Raw genomic sequence first — 18,919 nt, 5'->3', positions numbered from 1 at the left:
CCCTCTCATCATCTCTGGACTCGCTCCAACAGGTTCCTGTCCTTCTTGTGCTGGGGGCCCCAGAGCTAAACACAGTGCTCTGGGTGGGGTCTCACAAGAGCAGAGTAGAGGGGGAGAATCACCTTCCTCACCCTGCAGGCCAAGCTGCTTTTGATGCAGCCCCGGATAGCGTTGGCTTTCTGGGCTGCAAGTGCACATTGCTGGCTGATACTCGTTTTTTCATCCACCAGTACCCCCAAGTCCATCTCTGCAGGGCAGTAAAACAAACAAACAAACAAAACCCTCTTACAAAAATCTCTACCTTGTCCCATCTTTCCCTGCAGTCCTAGATCTCCTGTTTAGCTCTTGGAATACCTCCCTTGATGAATTCAATTCTCCACTGAATTCAGCTGAAATTAGTCAGCAGACTTAACATTTATTGGAGAGGACTGAAAGACACAGACATATATCATTCATGGATAGATTTTCCTTCCTTTCAAAAAATGCTCAAAAGGCAGGACTGGAACTACTACTACTAGTAGTTCCTACTGAAGAAGAATACTAAGCAAGTAAACCAGCACTGACTTTCATAAAGCACCTCCACTGCTTACAGCAGTCTGAAACTTGGATCAGTAGGAATCAAACAACGATTCACTGGAGTCATAGATTAACAAAGCGTGGATTTACGCTGCGGGCGATGGCAGTGGGTCCAGCATGTCCAAAGTGCTGAACAGTAGAAACCCAGTGAAGGTGGTATCATCATCAGCGTCTGCAAACAGCCCGTTGAAGGTCTCGCCTCGGTGAGCCTGAAGCCACACCTCGTCTCCTTTCTGTAGTTCAAGGATGGCAGCTCCCGACGCCTGGTCCTCAACACCCTGGTACCCGTCCACAGTGTGCAACATCTTGACCCCATTTTTAACTAGAGCTACTCTGACGTTCCTCGAATAGACGGTGATATGGTAGGTGAAATAGTAAACACCAGAGAATTTGCAGGTGAATTTGCCGGTGATTGGGTTGTAGTCATTTAGATTGTTGTACAGCACCTTGTCAAACTTGATCGGCTGACTGTGGGGAGGAAACTTGGTGGCAACTGTAAGGCCTACACTGAAAGCACTCCTTGGCAGGACTGCTGGGGCACCTATGTTCCCCTTATCTCCTCTGTCTCCTTTCAAGCCTCTTTCCCCCTGCACTCCTGGATTACCTGGTGGCCCCAGCTCTCCAGTGTTACCTTTAGGACCTGGATTACCAGTGGGGCCAATTGGTCCTGGCATACCAATTCTTCCAGGCTGGCCAGTTTCACCCTTTGTCCCTTTTGGACCTATTGGCCCCATGTCTCCTTTTAACCCCTTTTGTCCTTGCAGACCCAGTTCGCCCTTCTGGCCCTTGTAACCCACTGACCCTATAATTCCTTTTGGTCCTAGTTTCCCAGGTCGTCCTCTTTCTCCTTTATCTCCTTTGTTCCCCTTCTCTTCAACGGTCCCGTTGGCTCCTACATGTGGAGGTTAAAAAAAATAAAAATAAAAATAAAAAAAAGAAAGACGTTCTCGTGATTGTCCAGTGGATTAATGAGACACAACGAGAGTTTGAGTACAAAGACACGTAGCTATATGTCACCACTGTTCATACTGTGCTCACTGTACATACAATGTTTCAAACATGTAAGTTCAGGATGAGCCAGAAGAAGCTGCCATTGCAATAGAAGACAGTTACCCTAGCTGAAAGCAGCAAGAATAAGCTCAAAGAAAGGAAGGTGTGACTTTTCTCTAGAATGATGACAGCTCAGATCATCTCATGTGCAAGCAGCATCTGTCCAGATGCTTATTTTCATCTTGTGGTATAAGTGAAGAAGATAATTCACAATTTAGTCAGATGAAGTCTTCTACTTTGACAACATCCAGACCTTAACTGCCATGTGTTTCTATGATTTCTCCATGATGGGGCTTTGCTTGGGTTACCTAGATTGCTGCTGAAGTGCAATGAGAAGCTTTTTGACCTTGGTATTTGCAACCACATGCTCTATTTATCTTTCATTCAGACTTGGACTTGAAAGCTCAAAGCCTTTGAAAATCCATCTGCACAAGGTTTTTGCTGATGAAGGTCCCGTGATGTGAAGGGCACATTAGCAGTTGATAGACATGAATGCCAAAAGATAACATAATGCTCATATCAATCATTTCTGCATAAAATCTTCTGGCTTCTGATCTTAATAATAATGCTGTATTTACACTTTACAGATCCCAATTTACAATTGAAAGTATTTAACGGCAGCAGTGAGCTAAAAACAACTGAGATTATATTGTGAGCCTCTGGGAAAAGCAGCACAGATCCAACAGGACAAGGACACAGGAAAAGAAGATAGCTTTGGTAATATTAAATGTTTGTGTCCTCGTGTCTCTTTTTCCTTCCAGAACTGGGGACAGTCTGTAGAAAAGTCTGAGGTATGTAGTGCAACTTGTTATTACACCTGTGCAATGCATATACCATATGTTATTTTTCAGGGTTATCTTAAGGATTGCAGAGAACCTGGACACAGTGTGTTTGGCAGGCTTACATGCTTTTGGAAACATAAATTTACCCATGCACAATTACTCCAAGGATGCACAAGTCCATCATTTCTGAGATTCTGAATTTGAGCAGAATAATGCGATACAACTTGCACTATGCCTCATTACCTGCTTTTATGCACAAGTCACTCTGCATACGTACATCCAGCTGACACAGGAGACTTTCTGTATGTGCATAGTTTGACTAAACAGTTGAAGTACTTTTTCCAGATCTCCATAGGTTGGGCTATTGCAATTGTGGAAAAGTTTATGATCACCATGACAAGACAAGAAAAATATCACAATAGAATGTGAGATTAGAATGTGAAAATAGGATGTGAAAATGAGATCTGAGGTGAGCTGACAGTTATAAAGGATATCTGGCAACCCTTTATTGAAAGGTCTTGGGTGCCACTTTAAGCCAAGATGTTGGGGCTAGTGTCTCATGGGCATATATGTTAAGATACCACTAAGGCTGCTGGCTGAGCTCCAGACTGGCTGTCTGAGCTGTGATTACACAAAAACAGGGAAAGCATGCAGGACATGCATCTTTTGTGTGTGTCTTCTATGTGTTTTATGTGCATTTATTTTAGAAATAGACGCCTTCCCTTGACAGATTTTGGGTCTGGTATCTGCTTGATCGACCTTATTGAATAATAGGGCCTACTGTATTTTTGGGTGTATACTTCATGTCTTCTGTAATTCCTTTTGAAGTACCTTTCCCTAAAGTTGCACACATAGCCACAGGAACCTCATTTTCCTGAGGTAGCTGCAGATGTGGCATCTTCCTCAGCAGTTGACAAAGGGGTGAGAGAAGAGAAAGGTGAGGTAATGGGCTGAGCAGACAAGTCGTAGGGCATCAGAGGCAGAAGGATAATAGGAGGCAAATTCCTCTTGTATTGTCAGTATGGGTGTGCAGCCTCTACCACTTCTGAAAAAGTTTTTTTTAACCTCAATGGTACTTTCACTACAGCTGGAAGGTATAGCATGCCCAACGCTCACAAACCAACAGTTGATAGATGACTAATACATTGAAATACTTCTCTGACCTTTTTGGCCTTTTTCTCCATTTGTGCCATCTTTCCCTGGAGTGCCAGGAAGTCCTGCTTCACCTAGCACAGAAGAGAAAAACAGATCTTCATCAAATAATTAAATTACCAGAAAAATGGCGTTCAAATCCTGCTCTGATCCTTCCTCTTCAAGCCTGGCTAAACAGTAATGTAAACAGTAGTCTTATTCCCGACTAGTGGGTGCCACTGCTGATGCTTTTATCTCATGGGGAGACTTAACAGGGAGAACAGAAATGCTTGAGGATAGCACTTTTTTCAGACAGAGAATCCTTGGCATAAAGAAGTGGGATATTAAAATATGTAGAGGAGATACCCCCTGGTCAGGAACCAATGATGTGAAAACCTCTTCTCCTGTTGTTGTCTCCATCCATGGGAGATATCACGGAAGACACCAGCAAGAAAAGGAGCAAGGAAGCTGCATTCGGAAAGAAGTTTTACACTGACAGGAAGCCTTGTAGTGAAACAATGATAAACTGTCCCCCCCAAGAAAAGACACCTGCAGGGTTTGCCAATGGTGATGAAACATCACAGGGGAATAATACTGTCTGTAGATCAGAGGGAAGCATTCACTCCTGATTCCTGTATCATGGCAATTAACTGTACCTGCCTATTAAGAAGTTAATGGATTTTTTTATTTGTTCCTGGATTTTAAAAGGTTTCATTTTAACAAATGGCATTTTAGGGTACTGAATGCACATAGCACATAAGTGGTTGCTTGACAGAGAATTCTGTAAATTGTTTATAAAACACAAGAGTTCAAAGTAACTCTTTAGCAGTCACTGAAGTGAGTAAAAGTGGGTAGATTTGACTTTCAGTGCTCCAGGGCAGGCAGGAAGCAGCGAGTAACTCTTTATTGTCCAAACTGTAAGTCCTGGTTATTTTTCAACCAATCCAACTTACTGCATAGCCACACAAAGAGTTGTGGTGTATTGAAGAGAGGAGTGGAGAGGTAGCAAAAGGGTCTAGCAGAGGTTCCTGCTTAATGCCAGTATAACCATCTAAGAAATGCACATCAGGCTACACCTTCAGCACTGATTCTGCAGAATGCACTTCCTGTGGGGGCGTAGACTTTACTGGTAAAGAAAGTGATTCATTAGGTTTTGCCTTTGTGATTGCACCAGCAACCTGGTCTGTTAAAGGCAGACATTTCCTTTGGATTGAAAGGCACAGTAAAACACTGTAGCACATTTTAAGGTAATTTCTTTCAGACTATTGACCCGATACTGGTTTAAGTACTAAACTATGTACTCTACTGCAAAAGGCTGTGATTCACAATCTGCAGGATCAGGACTTGGTAGAAGGATTTGTGTGATAAGTACGAGTTTGATCTGGATAGATCTATGCACACAGTAACAGTGTTTGTGACGCACTTATGCATTAAACCATGATGCCCCATGCATGATGCCACACAATAGCTGACCTGACATATACCCTGTTGGGGAAGAGTTCCCCTACAAAAAATTGTGAGCGAGTTTGAAGTAGCAGATTTGCATTTGTCCCGTCTTTTGCGTGTCCAGGTTTGTGACACTTGTGATGAAGCGTTAAATGTCCACGTCGACAGGTTCATCACTTGGCGTAACCCTGGCCTTGATGTTCCAGCATGGATGCAAAGGCCGTCCTTATCCTGAGGCTCAAAGTACCACAGCAGTTACTACATTTAGGTTAGGCTGTGAAGGTTACCTGTCTTCAGTATCATACACAAGTCTCTACTGCAGCCTGCTACAGCAGACATGAATCCTACACTGTTCTTTCAATAGTGTCCTTTCCTGAACTTCACTGTAGAGGTGCTTGAGTTACAGCACGTAGGCACACTCAGAATCAAGTCCTACAAATGCAAAATTTAGGTAAAAAAGAAACATTTTCTTATTGCTGAACATTTCCTATTACACAGTTGTTTTTTATTGGGCTTGAAGTTGTTTACAGAAGTATAGTTGCTATCAATTTTTAAGCAGACCTGGAAATGCCCCCAAAATAGAAAGTAAAATCTTTCTTCTTTTAAGTTGTTTTTATCCCTTTGACCTGACCTCTCAGTAGCATTAGCTTTAATTATTAGGTCTTTTCTTATATTTCCATCCTCAAACAAGTGATGAAAGTCTGAAATGTTTCCCGGAGGCTTGGTGGAATGATCCATTAATGCAGAGCAACAGACATTGCTGGGAACTAGTAGCAAAACACTTCATACATCCGATCATTTACGCTGAACACAGTACCTGTATCCCCCTTGTCTCCTTTCAGGCCATCGCGTCCATCACGACCTGGTATGCCGTTGTGTCCAGGATTGCCGGGGATGCCAGGATACCCTTGGGTACAGATGTCCTGCTTTTGTGCTTCTTCTGTGCTGACTACAATAGCCAGCAGTATAATCCAGCTTTTCATTCTTTAGATAGGTTGTATGATCTTGGCTGAAAGATTTAAGACAGGAAAAGTACATCTGCCTATGTCTGCCTGATTGTCTTTTCCCCCATATTTAGCATGTGAGCCCAAGAAAGAGATGCAGGAAAAAAGGAAATGGGTTTTTACCGCATCTATTTTTTTTTTTCATTTATAGGTGTCTATATAGCATTAAATACAATCTGGGAATCTATGGGGCACTATTTTGAATAATAATTGCTGGGAATATCAGCCATAGCTTCATTAGACTGCTGGAAGTTTAACTCAGCTTTATATAATTTACAATATACCTTAATTCCCTGTAATTTGGAGCATTGCATTCTGTTTCTTTTTTTTTTTTATGCAATGTGATTTGTGGAAATAAATAACTCTGCAAAGACAGTCCACAGAGACACTGGTGCAGGTAGATGGCCTACCTCTTCCAGCTCCCTCCTTCCTTTTTGAAAGACTTGCTACAAACAGTACCCAATGCATTTGAAGTCTGTAAGGAAATTCTTCTTCTCTCGGGTCTTCAGACCAGATTGTCTTGGCCAGTAATAATTCAGTATTTATCTAACATCTTTTTAAGGGAAAAATAATGTAGTGGAGTTAGTTAAATGGCTCACAACCGAGAAGAAACAGGTCTCCTCCACCTACATTTCTCCCTGTGCCTGCTCTTGACTGCATGTTTGTACCTCTCATCTCCCACAAGCTGGCTGTGGTTCCTGCAGGAGGTGAGCTAAGGCAATTCAATACGCTAACTCAGCACAAAACAAACATGTTTTTTTCTTCTTTTATTGGCATTAGTCTTTTTCTGGGTTAATAAGTTGAATGACCTCACAGAGGGTCAGAGCTGGAGCAGAGTGAGATGAGGGCAAAGATGTGAGGAATCAAATAAGGACTCAATGAGTCCTTATTTATCCAATCAAATGAGGAATCAAATAAGGACTTTTTGGCAAAAACAGGTCTTTAGTCTGGTTTTCCCCCTCTCATGCAACTACACTACATCAAAAACATCTTTTTATCCTTTCCTTGGAGAATCCTTATTATTTTATAACTTTGCATAGAGGTCCACTGAAGTACACAATTCTGGATGTTTCTGGTATAAGGCAGTGTAAGGGTAATTAATGGGAAGAGGATAGAAGGAGGGACAAAATGAAATAACAACAAAACTAATGTCTAATCTATTTGGAATCAATATGCATAAATGTATAATGCACAGAATCTTAGGCTATAGAGGTTAAATATGTGTACAGATAAAAACAGTAGCCAGAATGAGTAGATTTTACATAACTGGCTTTTAAATCAGTTCTTTCATTAATGAAAAAATCACACTAAGATCAGCCTTACTTTGGAAATACTAACTAGCACTGTCACCATCATTTCAGAGTTACAAAACAAGTCACACAGATACCACGTAAAAAGAGAACCAGATCGGAGAACCAGAACCATCCTCTCATTAAGAATGATTGCACCTTTATAGGAATATTCAATTTAAATAATCTTCTAACTTAATTTATAGGGTAGGACCTTAAATTGGGGACACGTCCTTTAATATTTTCCTTCTGCCTTCCAAAACATTCCACAAGTACTGGAAACGTTATTTATGGTGCCTTCACCAGCAGTCTACAGAGAAGTGTTTGCTCACCCACCAGTAAAATCCCCCTTCATCTGCTGCTGGTAGTTTGTGCTAAAGGAAGTTGAAAAGTTGAAAATGCATCAAACATTGGCTACTTCTGAGCTATGTAAACATTTGCTGCCTTAGTCAAAGGACTCTAGAGGAGAGCAAAAGGAAGAAGTGCTCTGTGGGATGCTGTTAGGATTTGATGCACCCCATAGAGAAGCCTGACGGTCTTTGTCCCCGACAGAAAACTCCATTCCCAGTTGTTTAAGGAAGTATTTGATCCCCATATATGTCCTCCTCATCACACGATGACAATATCATCATCATCATCGTTATCATCATCTATATATATGTATGTATATATATAGGATCTTTGGTCTTACCTCATTCACTTTGTTCTTGCAATGATCTTGGACATCTTTCATCTGAGTATACAAGCTTCCTGTAAAGGAATGCAAGCTCCAAACCTGTGCCTTGAGGACAAGCACTTGCTTGGTCACTAAATTCTCAAAGGTCAGTGATTTAATTTTGAGAGCTGTTCAATAATTAAAACAGAAGGCTAAACTGGAATCTTTCTATTTATTCCAATAGTAAGCTGGAGTGCTCTGTACTTTGGCTTTTACCACTATTATGTGAAATAAAATTGTTAAAATGATTTAATAAAGCTTTGATTTACCTGTTCCATTACACAGATATGTTATACAGTTGTTAGCTTGGTTGGTTTTTAAGACGGAAGGCAGGTCTAATGCCATTATTGTGCTGAAAAAAATGTATGAAGTTAGTTTCTGTATCAAGCAATTTGCAATGGAAGTAGGGACAAAAAGAGTATAGAAATTAAAACATAACAATACTGTGAACACGGCATTACAAATATTAGGTGATTATGGAAAAGAAGTAACAAGATTGAGTTGAAGTAAATAAAATGAATGACAAAGAACTTCTTCATGTGTAATTAGCAAGTGCTCCATCTAGCTGCTCAAGCATCTGTCAAAGCTATTGTTCCCCTAAATTTATTCTTGGCAACTAAATCTGAAGAAGCTATAACTTGATGCTTCACGGCATCTTCCTGAAACTGCTGCTCTCTAAGCACTGGAAGAGGCAAAGCAACGGAGAGTATCGTCAGCCCCATAAATGCTGATTGGGAACAGTGAAGGTTAAAAACTGATAGTAAAAGGAGTTAATGTGTTATAATAGGTGGCCTTGAGGCATCCTGGTTGCTGCAAGTGATTGAGAACCCTAAGTTTTTTCTGAAGGGGTTTCCCACACTGCAAAGAGATGGCACGCATGGTCTGTGTATCAGGTAACATTTTTACTAGCATAAAAGACATTGGAACAACTGAGCAGTGAGTGGTGTTCACTAAGGTCTTCACCACCACCCTGTGGTAATAAAAAATACTGCAAAAGAAAAAGAAAGGACAGGACAACGTGCAGCAATTAGCTGCTCTCAATGAACTTCTGTAGCCAAATTAGCAGCACTACTGTGCTAATGAGAAGAAATGAGAGCCATGACAAAAAATCCTTTTCTTCTTACCCATTAGACAAGCAGCATTGGTCCAGTGTGATGCTTTTTAATTTCTTTCCTTCTGTAGGATTTTTTTTCTGTTGTAGGAATAGCCTCAAAGACAGATACTACCATCAGTCATTTTCTAGTTTCTTGTCTCGTCACAGAAAAATGCCTTGGAAATAATTACACAGAAGCAAAAGGTCATCATTTGCTCTTAAATAATGTTGCATCTGAACGACAGGAATAGTGGCATTTCAGTTTAGTTTGATAGCCGTGTTAATTACCTTTGTTAGGAGCTGAACATGGCAGTGATGACCATGAGATAAGTGGTTATTGAGTGAAGCTATATCCAACTGTATTAGCAGAGCATCTTTTAGATATTTCTTCACTTCTTCATGAGCAGGTATCTCCAAAGACTGGGGTATGCTCATAGGTTCAGGCCAATGCTAACTGTTCCTAGCTAATTTGCCTACTGAAAGTTTAGCTTCCTCCTGAAGCAGTTTTGCCTTTCCAAAAATCACTAGGAGAAATAGTCGACAAATCCCACGTCCTCCTGGGCTTCTCTTCTGAGTGAAACTCAGCCCTTGAAAGGCAGCGGTGCCCCTTTTCTCTCCCCTTCTGAACACTGCTGTCATCAGACTCCAGCGGTGCCGACACGTTTCAACCCCTGCTTGTCTATGGAGCAGTCTGTTGGCCTAAATCAATACCTAAAATATTAAAATGGCTCAGGTAAAACATTGCCCAGACCTCCCGTAGGAAGATGCACAACTGAGCTGTAAGGTGTGACAGGCACACAGGGAGGTGCGATGGGCGCGGGTCACTTGCGTGGTGCTGCCCACCCTAAGTGGCAGCAGACGTTATCTGGGGATGCCACATGGAGTCTATAGAGAGGTGTGTGTAAATAGATATGTGTATGAACATACATTTCTTTATTTAAAAGTAGAGCCTAAATATCTAATAGCAGAAGTATGTGAGTTTCCAACCCTATGTACTCACCTGGATGAAGAAAAGTCAGTCCTGGCTGCAGTGAACTAATCCTAACACAGATATAAGGTTAAAAAACACAAAACCAGAACAAAACCCTACCCATCTGTGCTGCAGTTTGTACAGTTTGGACGCTTTCTCACAATTACACGTTCTCCAGCTAGTTAGGAGAGAATCACCGAGTTTTGAAGAAGGTTCAGAAACACACTAAATACTCGTGCACTTTCCTTACAGACTACGTGATGTGCAGTTTTCCGTGGATGACTTTTTCGTTTCTATTTTGATACTGTAATGCAGAAAGGCCTGAGTCCTCATCTTTGTTAGCAAGCACAGATCACGTAGCACCCTTTAGGAAAAATAATTACAAGAAAAATAGAAAAAAAAGACAAGCAGTGCTGTCTGCGTGTGAACTAAAAGCTCCACCTTATAGATTAGGTCTTGAAGAACTTAAAAGCATTGTCTACAGGAATGTGAAATAAAATGCACGTGAAATAACATAAAACATGAAATAAAATGCAGAAATGAGGTCACCAAGGCCAGATGGATGGTTTAAGTCGGAAGGGACCTCTGGAGTCACCGGGTCCAACCCATGGGCTCAAGGAAGCCTCCTGGCCATGACATTGTACTCCAGTGTTTGCTCAAGGTGTATTCTTCAGACATCCAACCTCACCAAGTGGTCATTGTGCCTTTCGCTCTGGTATCTGAGCACTCAACACAAAACCTGTGCAGCAATGGCATTTGGAGGCCCGGGAAACTCCCAGCTGTGAGGTGAACCAAGAAATAGAGATAAAAGCATGGACATTGACAGGAGAGAGAATCAGTCAGCAAGCCCAAGTCCAACTATTCTGCCAGCATTTGAGCTCAGAAAAACATTTTTCTTCGTGAAAAGATTTCAGCAAAATAGGTTATTTTGTTGAAGCTACTGTGTCTCAGTGAAACATAAACGTTTAACACAGCCTTGAGCAGGAAGGACTTTTCTCCACCAGCCAGAGCAGCGAGCTGAACCTCCAACTTTTACTTCCAAGGGGGTACTGTAGAAGAGGACTGCTAGGACAAAGTAAAGCACAATGAGAATAGCTGCATGTTGCTGGGACAGTAACAAGGATGGGTTTTGTCTAAATATTAAAGAGTTCAACCCTGGAATAGGGTTCAGTAGTTTGCTAAAATGGATTTGTGCTGGGAAGTACTGTAGCTGTTACTGGGAAATCAACAGAAGATGGTGTAACTTCTTTTTCTTTGTACGATAATAAAATAAAGATGATAGTTGAGGCACGTTTGCCTCACAGAAGGGACTTTGTAGACCAAAAAAAAAAATCCAACACTTTTAAAACTGTACAATAAAGTTTTATAAGACACAGCTGAGGAACTTCAGCTGTACATTATTTAATTAAAACATGTACAATAAGAGAAAAATAATGGGAATGTAAGTTTGTACTTATTTCCAGAAAATAGATTCATTTGACAATGTTCCAAGAGTAAATAAATCTTGTAATGCAATTACTTCAGAACAAATACACATCAAGTTACTGCAGTCCTATACATAGTGTTTCAGCCGTCAACAGCCAATTCATCTGCTCTGTAGCCAGGACACTTGATTTACAACGTGTAACAGCACACAGATGGTAAGATGCACAAAGCAATGGGTGTAAGATAAAACGTTACAAAACACTTGTCCAAATAAAATACATACGCAAGTCATCCCTAGTATTTACAACCAATCGTTTTAAATTAGAGATCATTCAGAAAGCATCTCCTACAAACAAATGCCACATATAGAAAAAAAAAGCAGAAAGGCAGTCAAAGAAAGATACTGTGTTAGTTATGGCTAAAGACCTTTGGCTCCAAAACTCTGCTATAATTATTTTCAAAAGACAACTAAAATGTGGAACATTTGAGTAGTCTGTCTTTGAACTCCTTTATTACACTGACCACTAAAACTCAACATGAAATTTAGCATGGCAAGAGCCACTTGTAAAACAATCTTATTATTTTATACATCAAATGCTCTGAGTTAGATGCAATTATGGTTTGGCATTCTCCTAACTCAGTGGGAACACATTTGAGGACAATTATATTTTACTGCATCTCATGCAAAAAGTCTGAGGTTTTCTGCTCAGCAGGCCATCAGGAAGGCTCTGGCTGTGCTTTAGCTAAACGAGGCACAAATATGCTTAGTAGTTGCCCTAGAATATTTTACAGTAACTTAAAGCATGCAAAAGTGAGAGGAAAAGACACCTTTTGAAAAGTTTTGTCATCAGGAAGATCAGGACTGTCAGGTTCTGCTCAAGGGAAAAGGTGCTAGAATACAAACTTTAAAATTTTATTTGCAACCCTTTTCCCCAGAGACTCTGAAGTCAGGCCGACCCCCAAGTAAATATTTGCCTTAATTGTTGGATAATTTAATTGTGTGTTTTCATTTAATTATAACTTGATTAAAAGATTATGGTGTAGTCTAAATTTGACTATTCTTATCATAACTTTATCAGTCTTGCTGCATAGCCAGCACATTCCTTGACCAATAAACATATAGCCCAATAAAATGCATACTGTGTTGGCATCCTCGATCTATCGAAGACCAGATTGCAAAGAAAGACACAGAGAATATTACAAAACAACCACATCTATATGTAGGGCACTATATATAAAACTGTCCTGAGTAATCTGCAACATGAAACATTTGCTTTTTCTCTCTCTGAAATTAAGTTCTCTTTGAGAAAAAAACCTGCTGCATCCAAAACCATAGGCAAACATTTCTGTTCATTTTTAGGGCTAAGGCACCAGCACTACACGGGAAGAGCCTTTATGGGCACTGACATGTCAGAAGATACATCTTAAAATCTTTTTTTCAAAGACAAATATGTAAATATGTGTGGATCTCATAACGTCTTCAGGTCAAGCTGGGCAAGCTTCTGGGTGTGCACTGCAATCCAACTTTTTTAAAAATCTAAAACAAACCTTTCAAAATGGGATTATGAAAAAAAAAAAAAAAGGAAGTCTCCACTTCCATGGTATGTGCACCACTTTGGTTTGCAGGCCTGAATATGGCAAGTACCCACAAAAACGGGTATATAAGAAACACAAAAGGGTTGCTCATTTAAGTGGAAGAGCATGGATCCACGCCTGCATTTGGAAGTCTGTTTCTTCTGTTTAAATTGAGTATTCAGAATTCACTTTTTAAACAAAAGTCTGAAAGGAGATGGCTTGTTTTAAACATGAAAAGGAAAACAGAACCCAGAGAGCTCTTTTTCGCTAATTTTCCTGTGCAGTTTCTTTAAGCTGAGTCATTGAAAATGTCAGTGCATATTTCCAGTTCTTAGCTGTTTCAGGTCATCTTCCATTGCTATGGAAAAGCACAAGCAACGAAGTTCACTACACAGTGAACGATTTGGCTGAGCATCACCAGACTTAGCATTATTGCTGAGCTATATACACAAGGCATTTGAAATGTACAGTTGTCAAAGATGTCATTCAAAATCAAAACTACAAACCTGGGCTTTGCAGAAGTTGCCACAAAGTTATCAAATCACAAGATCATCAGACTAGTGGGCTTCACAACACTGACGATAAATAAAAATAGAGAGGTAACAATAGTAGCAGGAACAAATACATGTTTAAAATAAGGCTTTTTTTACATTGTTTTTAAGATGCCTGGCCTCTAGCCCATTGTTTGTTCTTCATATATTACAGATTCATGACAAAGCTGATTGTGTCCCTTGTCAAGAGAATACTCTTGGATCTATCCTTATCATCTAATAATGCCCCTAATCAGCAGCATAGGATATCTGAAAGACATTCATAACAAATCAGTTCTGAAACATATGGAGTTTTTCTTTCCTTCCATATTACCAGCAGTCTTGTCATCCTTAGTGAGTTATCAAGCAGAAATGATCAGTGCTGAAAATATCAAGATCCCGTTTTCTTCTTGGTGGCATTTTAAAAGTTAGTCTACCAAATCAACTTCATGTCATGGGCCAATTATTTCGATGTAGATCAGCAGACGCTGACCAGAGCTGACCTTGTCCAAGTCAGGTCCTTCCCCTTCCAACACAGACTGATGATTCTGACACAAAAATCCATCTCAGGTCCACACAGTTTTTCTGTCCCTCCCAGTAAGAACTTCTCTCTTAGTGAAGAAATAATTGGTCACAACCCACTGTTGATTGCCCGTGTAGAAGAGTCATGGATCCAGACTGCTTCAAGAACTTAATGGAGATATTTACATTACCATTCATCCATTTTCTAAGTGAAGCTATATGAATAAAGAGTACAAAGCGTGAGAACTATGCAACACAGACAGCAGTCAGCGGTCAGATCGTACTGTCTCAACTCCGACTTTGTACATTCACATTATCTCCAATACAAAAAAAATAAACAAAAAATACTTTTTTCACAGAGAAATAAGCATATTGGAAATATAAAGAAGCGTCTCCCAGGCTAAGAGGTGAGCAAAGACTGATATAAAAGCTCTATACTGAAGAGCATACATGCAAGCAGTACATTGCTCTGACTGAAAGCAATCAGAGATGCCCTTGGCTCCTCGTTTCCACTTGTATGCAAGAAATGCACACATCGTTGTAGTCCATTTTGCACTCTGTCCATGTTTCTACATGACAGAATAAAATTTCCCCGTTCCAATCTGGAATATGATAAGGCCTTGCGGGACGTTCTCCTGCCATTTGGCAATTTAATAGAAAAAGACAGGAAGGGTTAGGGTCCACCAAATTCTGCATCAGTGTGTTAATCATATAGGATCTGTCCACTCGATTTTAATGAGTGGCCCCTGCCCAGTTCTCCAAAAGGAGAAAACTCTCCCAAGATTCCTTGCTGACATACCCTTAAAGAAAAACTCCTCCCTATCCTAAATTTGGCCATCAGTATAAGATTAAGAAAAATGAAATGTTACAGTGACCTGCATGATTCCATCATTACTTCAACCTAGCTAAGAAACAGATCCAATACTGCTGCTTTAGAGTAACAGCAAGTTGTCTTTGTCAGAAGGGGAACCACTCTTCATCAGCAATGCTGACACTTGGCAACATTTGCTTCAGAGCAGCGCTGAGGATCTTCATTCTTCTTCTAGACAAAGGTGGTACTTCTGGCTCAAGGGAGCCTAAGGTTTTTCCTCCAAAACTGGAGATTCACTGAGCTCAAATAAGCTTATCTGTGTCTCCAAGGTCCTTCCTTGGAATAAGTCTCCCCCTGTGCTACTGTCCTTCCCAGGCCCCTGGCCTCTCACTTTTTGAACGGGGTGAGTTTGTTGAAGGTGTGCCAGAAGAGGGATGGCTTCCGCTTGGGTTCTGCCAGGGCAAAGACCTGCTGCTGCGGGATGCTGGTAGGCACGGTGATGTGGCGCTGATGGATGGGATGCAAGCTTTGGTGTGGAGGAGGCATAGGACACCCGTTATAGCTTACACCTGCAACAGGAAGGATTTAAGAAAGCGTATGAGACAGCTAGCACAGTGACCAATATGGGGGGAAATTCAGCATGGCAGCATGGAACAAAGCCAATAGTCAGTAAAGCCAGAATAAATTTTGCCATGATATTAAATGAAAGCGCTACAAGACGTTACTTTTCTGCTATTACACTTTTCAATTGCTGCACTGATTTGTCTTAAGAAGAGAATAGCACTAGTACAAATAACATTACAGGATTACCAAAAAATAGGCAGCAGTTTCACAAAGCCTGACAACATTGTTTGCAAGGGTAAATTTTGATATTTCAAAGGAGAAACATTTTTTAAATGTTTTCTTACTGTAGTCAGTTCTAGGGTAAGACTGGGTAACATACTGCTGCCAATGAAAATGCATTTCTTCAATTTGGAAAATATTTCTCTAGGCTAAGATTCTTAGACTTTGACCTTGGATATTCTGAACAGAATCTCCTGATCACAATTTTTAGCCACTCCCCTGATAATCCAGACAGGTTTTTACAGATATGCTGTGATTGCAAAAGAGAAAATGCTTTGATAGCATTAATCCCAGGGAATAGGGACAAATCAAGTCCTATACTCCTAAATCCTGACTTGGTCTGTTCCCGCTTGTTCTATTTATTCTCTCACCACCTTAGACGTTACCCAAATTTGACTTAAAGATGGAAAGACAAAATCACGTTTTCTGAGAGAGAAAACAAATAAGAAAGGTTTCCAAAAAAACAAGTTTCTAGTCCATCACTGTGCACTTTTATCAAATTAGCAAGAAAGAACGAGAAGCCATTTTGAGTGTGATATCATGCACTCAGCAACATGCGGCTAGCAGAACATGAGAGCGTTTGAAACAGAAAGCACAGTATTACTAAAGAAGAACAAGCTGTCTGAGTAAAAGCAAAGGAAGGAAACAGTAACCCTCACTTTGAATTGAATCTCTGCGAGCACTTTCTTACAGCCTTAAACATAACACTTGCTGTGCCTATTGTGTTTCTTCTCCAGCAAAGAGATAATACTGACTTGCTGTCCGAAGGAGACTGGGAAGCTCATTTTGTAGACAGTTTACAAAGGTATTTGAAATTGAAATATGGGCTAATGTAAATAATTTGAACACCATGTAAACCCAAGACAAAATTTTAAAAGATTCAGAAACTCAACCATTGCACTTTTCCCCAGTACTAAACACGCTGGAATAAAATAGGAGTGTGAAGCTGTTCTTAAATGCTCACCTTTCATTTTTCCATGCCTTGACTTACGGGCATTCTGCATGGCTTGTTTCTTCTGGTTTTCTGAGATTTCCATTCCTATACCAAAGAGTAAATTAGGGCAATGGTGTAAAAATATTTTAATCTAATGTTTGATTACATTAAATCAAAACTAACAGGTAAACTATTTTAACCATTTTTTAGTAATTCTAAGTAAATCTTAACAGTAATATACCCAAAGTTTTTAGACTTATGTTTTACCTCACCACGTAAATTTAACCAGTTTTTCATTGGGATAACAGTAAAAACATTAATTTGCCAGTAGATAACTGGGAAAAGCTTGCTTTACAATTCCACAAATGGCAGTCTCTAAGTGCACAAAAAATTCATTCTGCAGATAGCTCTAGATAACTACAGAAGGGGAAAAAAAAAAAAAAAGTAAATCAGCATTTCTGAAAGCTACAGGCCACCCAGCAGTAGATCACAAATACAGATTCTGTTTCTTTTTTCAGGCAATCTGAGCTAACTTGGGGTAACAAACTGAAGTCACTGGTACTGCAGTAGTACAAAACTGGTCCAAGTAAACCCCTAATATCTTCATGTTTGAAATACTCAGTCTTATGGCAAACTTTGTATTGTTCTGTAAGGGGACGCTACCTACTTTCCTTCCACCTTCTCATTGCTTCAGCCTCTGTGTTTAATGTATTTATTTGCTCATCCACATGGAATAAATGATTTGATTTTAAAAGCTGGAAAAGCTTTCTGTGCCCCGAACAAACTCCACGATATTATCTCACATCAGTCTTCATAAACTCTGTACTTTTGTCTGGCATAAAGCAGGCATTGTTGTAACTACTTTGCAGAATCCTCGAGTGAACAAGATACCAGGTGGACATTATCTTATTTACGGCGCGCCCTGTGTATGCCAAGGAACTGCTGTTAGCAGCACAGACATGGCAGAAGGCTGCGGAGGGCAGCATTCCCTCAACCCAGAGGACTCAGCATCACATCCTCTGCCGGACACCAAAGCAGGCTGTGATGTGGTCGTGGCTGCCATCGGACTGGGGCTGGATCCCACACTCTGGTTTCTCAAGTACTTGTTTGCATACTTGCATGACTTATATGATGCTATAGTGTGTGGCCAACCCTATGCTATACGCTACCACGTGACAAGTATGACTGATCCGTGCTGAGTACAGAGAAGCCAGACATCTGCTAGGAAACGTAGCCAAGTGTCTGGTGTCATCTGGAGCCCATGCACAGGCACTCTACTTTCCTCTCCCTGTGTACAAGACATTGGCGATATACGGATCTGTTTTGTTAGCACAAGACAACAGGGTGCATGTGCTCTCACTCATTTCACTCACATGCACACAAAGAGCACAAAAACTGCAACTCAAAAGCAGAATAAAGCAGATGATTTGGTTCTATTTTGCATTTGCCTGCCTATCTCTCTACTTTTAAAATTCCCTTTGCTTTTTCAACATGAATTTATGAAGAAGTTACTACAAATCATAGAATCACAGAATGGTTTGGGTTGGAAGGGACCTTAAAGCCCACCCAGTTCCAACCCCCTGCCATGGGCAGGGACACCTCCCACCAGACCAGGTTGCCCAAAGCCCCATCCAGCCTGGCCTTGAACACCTCCAGGGATGGGGCACCACAGCTTCTCTGGGCAGCCTGTGCCAGGGCCTCACCACCCTCTAAGTAAAGAATTTCCTCCTTATATCTAACCTAAATCAGCCTATTAACTTAAAATACAACAGCATTTAGCCATAATTTTGGGGTAGCAGAAGTTTCTTTTATTTTATTCTGCAATTCTTTCCTTTATAGAAACAAGGAAATAGACAAAAGAAATGAAAGCAGTTTCATCAGCATAGATCAGACCACTGTCGTAGGGTTACTATTAGTGGTTTGGAGAAGGATTTTCTGGCTGTGGCCTTTTCTTCACATGTATTCATAAAAGCTAAGAAAATCTAGATATGGTTTGGGAGACAATGACCTGACCAAAGTGTTTTTGAAAATAGAAGTAAAATGCCATTTGAAGAGTATGTATTTGTTCTCAGAGTGGTTAGATTAGAGGCTTTATGCAAACTCCAGCAAGATAGCTTACAAAATCAACAAGATAAATTTAAACCTGAGGTTGAGAATACTGGAGCTTTTCCACTGGTTTTGGCTAAAGGAAATGTTCAATTATGCCAAAAAGACGAAATTATG

At 40.4% G+C, this 18,919-nt stretch overlaps 2 protein-coding genes across 17 annotated transcripts in view; both read right to left on the bottom strand.

Annotated features, from left to right (window-relative positions):
• Nucleotides 1-384: 384 nt before the first annotated feature.
• Nucleotides 385-11,272, bottom strand: LOC310900988 (uncharacterized protein). 4 transcript variants are annotated; one of them, XM_083839813.1, is made up of 5 exons: nucleotides 8,263-11,272; nucleotides 7,970-8,028; nucleotides 5,803-5,994; nucleotides 3,572-3,634; nucleotides 385-1,468 (listed from the first exon to the last, which is right to left on the bottom strand). In XM_083839813.1, exons 3-5 carry the CDS (start codon nucleotides 5,966-5,968, stop codon nucleotides 663-665), a joined length of 1,035 nt encoding a protein of 344 aa, XP_083695939.1. In that variant the 5' UTR covers nucleotides 5,969-5,994; nucleotides 7,970-8,028; nucleotides 8,263-11,272; the 3' UTR covers nucleotides 385-662. The 4 variants fall into 4 exon arrangements, with proteins under 4 accessions (XP_083695939.1, XP_083695940.1, XP_083695941.1 ...); XM_083839814.1 differs by having other exon boundaries at nucleotides 9,118-11,272; XM_083839815.1 differs by having other exon boundaries at nucleotides 6,400-11,272.
• A 124-nt stretch (nucleotides 11,273-11,396) lies between these two features.
• SPATA13 (spermatogenesis associated 13) overlaps nucleotides 11,397-18,919 on the bottom strand; it is a 159,041-nt gene continuing 151,518 nt past the window's right edge. For 12 of the 13 annotated variants that reach the window (XM_083839663.1, XM_083839662.1, XM_083839666.1 and 9 more), the window contains 2 exons: nucleotides 16,727-16,801; nucleotides 11,397-15,488 (listed from right to left, as the gene is read on the bottom strand). In XM_083839663.1, coding sequence (XP_083695789.1) covers nucleotides 15,307-15,488; nucleotides 16,727-16,801 — 257 coding nt within the window. In that variant the 3' untranslated portion in view covers nucleotides 11,397-15,306. The remainder of the gene's footprint in view (nucleotides 15,489-16,726; nucleotides 16,802-18,919) is intronic. The other variant, XM_083839661.1, reaches the window with a different exon arrangement.

Source organism: Anser anser, assembly GCF_964211835.1.
Source record: "Anser anser genome assembly, chromosome: 1".
Lineage (NCBI taxonomy): Eukaryota > Metazoa > Chordata > Aves > Anseriformes > Anatidae > Anser > Anser anser.
Note: the sequence above shows the minus strand (reverse complement) of the source record. Positions and strands in the feature narration are given on the sequence as shown.

Bases quoted from the DNA above. Each gene is read 5' to 3' on its own strand.
- LOC310900988 (XM_083839815.1), bottom strand. From the start codon at position 5,968: ATGAAAAGCTGGATTATACTGCTGGCTATTGTAGTCAGCACAGAAGAA. The intron at 3,635-5,802 runs GTACTGTGTTCA...CTTCTGTGCTAG, and splicing joins AGGAGACAAGGGGGATACAG to GTGAAGCAGGACTTCCTGGC. The intron at 1,469-3,571 runs GTCAGAGAAGTA...CTCCACATGTAG, and splicing joins TGGAGAAAAAGGCCAAAAAG to GAGCCAACGGGACCGTTGAA.